Source organism: Channa argus, chromosome 17, assembly GCF_033026475.1.
Source record: "Channa argus isolate prfri chromosome 17, Channa argus male v1.0, whole genome shotgun sequence".
Lineage (NCBI taxonomy): Eukaryota > Metazoa > Chordata > Actinopteri > Anabantiformes > Channidae > Channa > Channa argus.
Window position 1 is genome coordinate 22,176 of NC_090213.1, and position 8,700 is coordinate 30,875.

Sequence of the window (8,700 nt, forward strand, 5' to 3'; positions counted from 1 at the left end):
AAGGAGACGCGTCATAGAACATTTACAGGACTGGTATCTTTTTAATAGGACAATTGTTTTAATTGATTAGTCTAAATCTGCTTGGCCTGTACATACAGTAAAGTAAAAACTGAAAAACTAATGAAATTTAAGTTTTAGGTGAAACTGGTTGAACTGGCCACGCCTGTGTCTATTATTGTGGAGACATAGTTTCTCACGTAAAGGTGACTTTCAGGTGTTTATCAGATAAAATTATTAACCATTTACAAATGCTCACACACTGACATAAAAACATGTTGAATTAAAAAGACCAATCGGCTGCTTACTCCACCCTTTTCATTGCTTGTCCAATTACATCACAGAAAATATTTTTTACACCTATGTCTATTAATGCAGTGAAAATCAGAGAAACCATCAGTTGAGTTAGACCTGTCACTGGTTTAATGCGGTCAACTGAAGTCTGGACAATTCTGCTGGTCCCAGTCGTTTTTGCCCTAGTGGTTCTGGTCCAGGTGTTGGGGTGGTATGGAGCGTCGTCAGAGTCTGGAGGAGCAGCTTAGGTGTCCAGTTTGTCTGGACATCTTCAGTGAACCTCTGATGTTACAGTGTGGACACTCATACTGCAGGTGAGATGGAAAGAACGCGCTTTTCCTGATCTCATGTCATCTCACCAGTTCTGTTCTCACCTTCACTGATCTTACTTGTTCTCACCTTTCCCTACCTGTCCTGAACTTACCTGACCTCTCCTGTTTCAGACTCACCTTTTGCGACTTCACATGTACTCACATGTCCTTTCCCATACTTGTGCAGGTGTTGTGTGCGTTCCATGACAATGGACGTGCTTGGCCAGTTGCAGTGTCCTGTGTGTCGCTGTGCTGTGGATGGAGACAGTCCTCCTCCTAACGTCAGTCTGGCTCGAGTCATTGAGGCGCTGCAGGCAAGTTCACCTAAAACCAGTTACTGGTGAACTACAAACATCAATTTTTAACAAGCAGCCCTGACCTAGTATTTACCTGTTCGTCCTGACAGGAGGTGAACGTCTCAGGTGGAGCTCACCTTGAGACATGTACTCAGCACAACAACCCGCTGAGTCTTTACTGCGAAGATGAACGAACGGTGATCTGTGGTCTCTGTGGAAGCATTGGTTCTCACCGTGGACACAATATTACCCCCTTAGGCTCCGTCTACAGTCGCATGAAGGTACAATTATTGTCAGAAATTTATAGACACACACGGTTGACATGACTGTGAAAGCAACAAACCAAGGGGTTTTTGCATGATGTAAAACATACATCCTTAATAACAGAAAAGCCAAAGAATTTGGTGCATAGCCTTTAAATTGTCTGGCGTTTTCTGACATTGACACAGGGTCAATTTTGTGGGAGGGGGGCAGCAAGGTGAAAGAGTGGTTAGCACTCTTGCCTTATGGCAAGAAGGTCCTGGGTTTGATTTCTGTTTGGAGTTCGCCTGTTTTCCCCATGTTTGCTTTGGTTTTCCCTACCACCAAAAACGTGTGTTAGGGACCAGGTCAGGTCAGCCCATAGTGGTGGCGCACTTAGTCGCTGTGGCTTAGGACTAACACTCTATCTGATCATCTTATGAAATTTTGTTGTACACTTTTTATGTATAATGACAAAATAAACTACTGCACTTTATTATAATTAACACTGACAAGTAGTGTTTAAACGTTTTTGGTACTGATGATACTTTTTGGTACTGATGCAAACACTTTGAGTTTGAGTTTCTAAATGAAAAATAAAAAAAATTATAAAATCACTTTTAACAAAAAGAGAATTAAACTACATGTTCAAACTACAGATCTAATTTATTTTTCATCTCCTTGGCATTTTGTACCTTAAAATAATTTTACAACATAAACAATTCTATTTACCACAAGTTAAAGTTGTCTGCTAACAGATTACTTAATAAATATGTATGGAAGCCAGATTTGAAGTCGGACCCTCCAGGCTAACCACTCTAAAAAAAATGTTTTTATTAATATTATTTCTCAGACTCAATCAGACTCAACTGAATTATCTCTAAAGAAACATACTAACAGAAACAAAGTAACCAAACAAAACTAACCCACAAACACCCAGGGGAGCATACTGTATGTAACAGCTGATCAGACCATGAAAGACACTCCAGGGGTAACTAAAAGATAAAAACTCGCAATTAATTTATATATAACTAAATATAACAATAAATCTAACAGATGCAAATAATTAAACTATCCAAACTACTGAATCAAATACCTACCATAACATAGCTGTGTTCATAGCTAAGTGATCAAAAATCTAAAAAAATTACAATTCCTTCTTGAAGTAGCAGCCTCTTGGTACAGTCCAGTTAGCAGCTTACTGTGTTTAAGTGTTCTGCCTCCTGGAGTCCATCCTTTTGCTCAAGTGAACCAGATTGTCCCTCCAGCAGCAAAAACCCACAGCAGACCAACCACCAGCACTGGTAACTTGAGAAATGATAATCTTGAGAAACCAAAATGTACAGTGCAGGTGGGTCACTGACATTTAACTGTAAAACTCTGAAAACTGTATAGAACATACGATGATACTTGATGACAGCTCCATTAAATGCTTTGGTTCTGTTCACACATTTCTCAGTTGTAGAGAAGTGATGTGGTTCTGATCCATTTGGGATGGGATTTGTCTCCTGGGAAGTGATGTTGATTGTCCAGTGGTTACAATTTAACCCACAACAGTTTGTGGTTGTTGAGTCACTGCAGATAAGCAGCCATTATTTCACATCATATTATCAGTGATTAAACACACTTTTACAGAAGTCACATACAAGCTTTCTTTCCAGCAACAATAAGGTCAAATGTGTTCATCAAGCTGTGACCTTCACCTGCAGCAGTTTGTGTTCATATTTGTAGTCAGGTGAATTCAATTCAATTCAATTCAATTCAACCAACTATTTATATAGCGCCAATTCACAACAAAGTCATGTCAAGGCACTTTACAGAATAAAGTCAAGACTATAAAGATGTATAGAGAGAACCCAACAATTCCCCCTTGAACAAGCCCTAGGCAAAAGTAGAGAGGAAAAACTCCCTGTTAACAGAAGAAACCTTTAGCAGAACCAGGCTCAGGGTGGGTGGCCATCTGCCTTGATCGGCTGGGCTGAGCGGAAAGTGGAGAGAAAAAAACAACAAAACACTGGGCAGCTTGGTAGGACCAGTAGCTGCACACTAGAAAACACATAGCTTCAAAGCCAGGGATACCTGCAGAAAGGGACAGAGAGAGGGGGACCGAGAAGGAGAAAGACCACTATGGGAGAAAACACGGAGTTAATGTCATACAGTGGTGACACTTGTGGGGTGAGAGGAGAGAGGATCAAGAGGAGGAAAGGTGCTCAGTGTATCGGGGGGTGGGTCCCGCAGCAGTCTAAGTCTATAGCAGCATGACTATAACTAACTATAAGCTTTATCAAAGAGGACGGTTTTAAGCCTAGACTTAAAAGTAGAGATGATGTCTGCTTCCCGAATCTGAACTGGGAGCTGGTTACACAGGAGAGGAACTTGATAGCTAAAGGCTCTGCCTCCCATTCTACCTTTGGAAATTCTAGGAACTACAAGTAGGCCTGCGTTCTGAGATCGAAGTGGTCTACTGAGATAAAATGGAACTATGAGGTCTTCTATATATGATGGAGCCTGACCATTCAGAGCTTTATATGTAAGAAGCAGTATTTTAAATTCTATCCTAGATTTTATGGGAAGCCAATGGAGAGAAGTTAGTGAAGGTGAAATATGATCTCTGTTGCTAATTCAAGTCAGCACTCTTGCCACAGCATTTTGGATTGATTGCAGGCTCTTTAGAGAGTTACTAAGGCATCCTGAAAGTAAGGAATTACAGTAGTCCAACCTAGAAGTAACAAATGCATGGACTAGTTTTTTGGCATCACTTTGAGACAGGATGCTCCTAATTTTGGTAATGTTCCATAGGTGGAAGAAGGCTGTTCTAGAGATTTGTTTTATATGTCAGGTAAAGGACAAATCCTGGTCAAAAATAACTCCAAGGTTCCTTGCAGTAGAACTGGGGCCAGACTTATCTAGAGTAACAAAATGGTTGGACATCATATTTCTGAGATTTTTGGGCGCAAATACTATGACTTCAGTTTTGTCTGAGTTTAGATCTAAAAAACTGTGGGACATCCAGTCCTTTATCTCTTGTAGGCAAGCTTGATTAACTGATTTTTTTCATTTGGTTCCATAGATAAATGTAGCTGGATATCATCAGCATAGCAATGAAAATTTATGGATTGTTTTCTAATAATGTTGCCTAAAGGAGACATATATAAAGTAAAAAGTATTTAACACGGAGACATGTGGGACTCCATAGCTAACCTTTGTGTGCATGGAGGATTCATCATTAACATAAACAAATTGAAGTCTATCAGAGTTAAGCCAACCTAGTGCAGTTACGTTAATCCTGTAATTGAATTGGTCTGCTTCATAGCTGCTTGTTCGAACTAATTAATCACAAACAAATTTTTACACACTAAACTTTTTAAAACAAAAACAATTTGTTTTACCTGTGTGTCTCAGGAGGACATTTCCTGTCTGATGACCGAGTTCCAGCAGCAGAAACGTAAACTAGAGGATCATATCTGTAAACTGGCTCACAACAAATCCAGGATTACAGTGGGTCCATGATTTTTTTTTCTTAAATGATCTGAGATAAAGTCAAAGGAAAAGTCAAAGGAAGTGAGTCTGACTGTGCCACCTGTTGCTCTCTGTCCAATCAGAATGAGTCTGATGTGCTCAAGTGGGTTGTAAGGAAGGAGTTTGGCGAACTGCGACGATGCCTGGAGGTGGAGGAGGCTGGTTTTATGCAGCAGGTGGAGACGTCAGCTGCCGCCCTCATATTATCCCTCCAGAACCAGACAGATCAGTTAAACCACAACCTTAATCGGCTGCAGGAGGCCTACAGCACCCTGCAGGACCTGAGTAATGAGGGGCACCTGGACTTTATAGTGGTACATCTGTTAAACTGGATCCAACACTCTCTTTAAGTCAAAGTCCAAAACCAGTTAAAACTAAGCCTGTTTCTGACTGTAAAAAATATCAATAGTGTAATGTGTTTTCTGTTTACAGAAATATGGATCAATCGCTCCAAGGTAACAAACATACCAACATGATGTCAGTCCACTGATGTTTTATTTATATAGTGTCAAACCCAACAGCATCATCTCAAGGCATTTTACAAAGTAAGGCCAAGACGTTATAGTGTTATAGAGAAAGCCCAACAAATCATCACTGAGCAGCACTAGGTGCAAATGGAAGGAGAAAAAGTCAATTTAACAAAGGAAACATACAGATTATCATTATCTGCATAACAATGGAAAATAATTCCATGAGTACATATAATTTGGCTGATAGGTGAAATGTAGAGTGAGAAGAGATGAGGGCCAAGAACTCGAACCTGATGTACTCCATATCTCAGAAAGTGCTGATGTGAAATTTTTGTATAAAAACAAATTATGTCATTTAAGGTAAACAGGGTTGTAATCAAGAGACACCACTCTGTGATCACTGTGTCCAGGTTCAGGCAAAGTCAGGATCTGCAGCAACGAGATGAGAGAAGCTCTGTCATTTTCAAACCTGGTTTCAACCACAATGACATTAAACTCACAGTGTGGAAGAGACTGCACCGCAAAGTCCTGCCAGGTACACAATACTTGTCCTGTCCTTGAAATGTACCTGCCCCTGTCTTAACTTGTTTCAGTCTTAACACTAAATCTTTGTCTCCCATCGAGCTATGGAGCTTCTGAAGCTGGATCCGCAGACTGCTCACCCAATTCTGGAGCTCCTTCATGGGGACACAGTGGTAGTCTGTGGGTCTCTGCTGCGGAGACTTCCTGATAATCCAGAGAGGTTCACTTTCAGTTACTGTGTCCTGACAAATCGAGGCTTCTCTTCTGGGAAACACTACTGGGAGGTAAACCCAGAAAAGACCCAGGGATGTTATTTACAGCTAAAATCCAGGTGATATAAACCAGGCAGAGCTTGGAGACAGGCAAATGGTGACAAGGTATATGAACAAATCAGACATACATAAACACCAGATTATAGTACACACTGACACAGAGCAACCATGAGGTCATGGATCCTCTAAGGGACTAAATGTAGAACAGGTGTGCAGGTGGAGCCAGGAAATGAAGGCTTTATGGACATCTGAAGGCTGGAGGAAAAATTGAGAGAAAAAGGACTGTAGGACAGAACTTGAACCTGGTGTTATTTTGTACTTACATCAGCTGTGTTTTTGATGTGTTCTGCTTCTTGTTTAGGTGGAGGTGGGGAACAAACCCAGGTGGCGTCTTGGTTTGATCAAAGGAACAACTCATCGTAAGACCAAAGTGGTGAAAAACCCAGAAAGTGGAGTGTGGTTGATCGGACTGAAAGACGGTGTCTATGAAGCCTTCGCTTCCCCCAGAGTGGTCCTGCCACTGTCTGTGCCCCCTCAACGAGTGGGACTGTTCCTGGACTATGAGGGTGGAGCCCTAAGCTTCTATAACAGTGACAGTCCTGATGAGCTGGCCTTTATCTACAGCTTCAAGCTGGAGGTGCAGGGGAAAGTCTACCCCCTGCTGGACGTCTGCTGGCATGACCGGGGAGACAACAAACACCCGTTGGCCCTCCTCCAGCCCCACAGGGAGCACCTCAGCCCCCTCCCTCAGACCCTTAAACACAAGTGACAGAAAATCATACTACATTTAACTAGTTCAGTCTCAGCTGAGATCCAGATCCAGAGGGTTAGGATATTGGTGCTGTAACACATTACAGATGTGTTACAGTAAAACTCATCTGTATGTATTTATATATGTTTGTTTTTACAAGCATATATAATTTTTAGCACAATTGTTCTATTCTTGTAATGTGTCTATATATAGTTTATATTTTATTATTCTGTATATTGCCCTTTGAATAAAATGTATGTGTGTGTGTTTGTGTGATGTTGAGCAGCTTCATGTCTTTTTCTGCACGTTACTCATCATCACGCATTCTCTTGGTTTTATTGTTTGAACTATAATTAGCTCCATGCTGCAGCTGAACCACTCATCTGCACAGACCCGCCTCCCCGTCTCTACAGTAGTCCTCCCCCACACTCAGACACACACACACTCTCTCCTCTCTAGTTCTTCTTGTTGTGGCTCTAATTAATCCTCAAACTGAGTTTTTAAACGAAACACATCATCAGCCTCAGACAGGTGTTCCTGAGCTGTGAGGATGGCGAGTGGTGTGTTGAGGATGATGGGTAACATTTCTTTTCCCACGTTGACTCGTCCCAAAAAAATCCTACAGGAGATGACGAAGAAGATTTACAGCAAACCCCCGAAGGACAAGATCGGAGCCGCAGTGAGTCTAACATGTCCGGCTAATAACAGACCAATAACTGATAAGTAACTTATAACAAGCTGATAACTATTAATTGAGCAACTGATAATAACTATATAATAATTATATATTTTACTTTATTCATCTTCTGTCAGCCATAAAATCAGTTGCAGTTCTGTCTGACCCAGTTTGAACCATGACCTGGTTCTTCAAGTGCTATCGTTCAGTCTCAGAGTAGCTGTTGTTCTCACCATATTAAAAAATAATAATAATAAATTATCTACTAAATCTTTCAGTCACTCTCTACCACTCCACCCTCTCAGTGTCTGAAATCTGGTTCAACATTAAAGGGGCAAGGGTTGGGGTGTCAGATTTCAGCTTTTAATTAGTATTGTTATTTATTTTTTTTTATGAAGCAAAGTTTCTTCGTCATGTCGGTTTTTGCCATCGCCATGTTCACCCCCGCTGCCTGGATCCTTCACCACCTTCCAGAGTATCAGCAGAGCTCCAGACCAGGCCCCAGAATCTGATCTTCATCTTCATCATTTTGACCAACTGATGCTGCAGGGCTGGGATCTTTACCCTTGTCCTCTTCCTCATTCATGCATTCATCAATACATTTTTATAAGCTACATTTAAAAAAAATGTTTGTGTGCTTTTATACTAAAATCTGCAGGTTTTCAAAAATAAGACTGAGTTGTGTGGAGGTGAAATAAAGTTTAAACAAACAGGAAGTGTTTGTTTTTTTGGATTAACTGCATTACTCACTTGTCTGTCTGAGAACATCTCCCACAGAGACAGTCATTACGCTCATCTTCCTCATCCTTTCTACATGTCCCCCTGTCATATCCTAGTCTACTTTACTTGTTACTATCTTTATTAGAAAATAAATAAATAATATATGTATATATAAATTTATTTATGCTGGAAGAAGTACTTAAACCATTTACTACAGTAAAAGTATCACAACCACAATGTAGAAATCCTGTCTTACAGTAAACCTGCATTTAAAATATTAAAAAGTATAGATCCGAATATTATAATTACTAATACATTAATGTGTTCATCACTTAAATGTTGGAGATAGAAACGATGGAGCTGATATTAACAACTTGATATGTTTTTAAGAAGATATTTTAGTATAGTGAAGGATAGCTGCTAAATTTCAAAGAATGACATTCAGTAGAAATGCCTCAGAATTGTCTTTAAGTATGGTACCTGAGGAGAACCAATACTGGTTCTGTAAGCATATAGGAGGTCTGAAGTTCTCATGTGGTCACGGTAGCTGGTTTTATCCTCCTTTTTTATTCTCTCATTTCCACAGATGTTTCCTGAGAAAAACAAACTCTAGGTCATAAACCACATAATTT

General features: G+C 40.3%; 1 protein-coding gene across 1 annotated transcript; it reads left to right on the forward strand.

Annotated features, from left to right (window-relative positions):
• Positions 1–407: 407 nt before the first annotated feature.
• LOC137102571 (E3 ubiquitin-protein ligase TRIM50-like) lies at positions 408–8,335 on the forward strand. The gene is made up of 10 exons (XM_067482223.1): positions 408–605; positions 790–916; positions 1,009–1,179; positions 4,541–4,636; positions 4,741–4,971; positions 5,090–5,112; positions 5,538–5,662; positions 5,752–5,933; positions 6,283–7,351; positions 7,747–8,335. The coding sequence occupies exons 1-9, from the start codon at positions 505–507 to the stop codon at positions 6,688–6,690; spliced, it is 1,464 nt and encodes a 487-aa protein (XP_067338324.1). The 5' UTR covers positions 408–504; the 3' UTR covers positions 6,691–7,351; positions 7,747–8,335.
• Positions 8,336–8,700: the final 365 nt, after the last annotated feature.

What these genes read in the sequence shown, in the direction of transcription:
- LOC137102571 (XM_067482223.1), top strand. Translation starts at nt 505, where the DNA reads ATGGAGCGTCGTCAGAGTCTGGAGGAGCAGCTTAGGTGTCCAGTTTGT. An exon ending in TATGGATCAATCGCTCCAAG is followed by an intron (nt 5,113 to 5,537) that starts GTAACAAACATA and finishes CACTGTGTCCAG; the next exon opens with GTTCAGGCAAAGTCAGGATC. An exon ending in CTGGGAAACACTACTGGGAG is followed by an intron (nt 5,934 to 6,282) that starts GTAAACCCAGAA and finishes CTTCTTGTTTAG; the next exon opens with GTGGAGGTGGGGAACAAACC.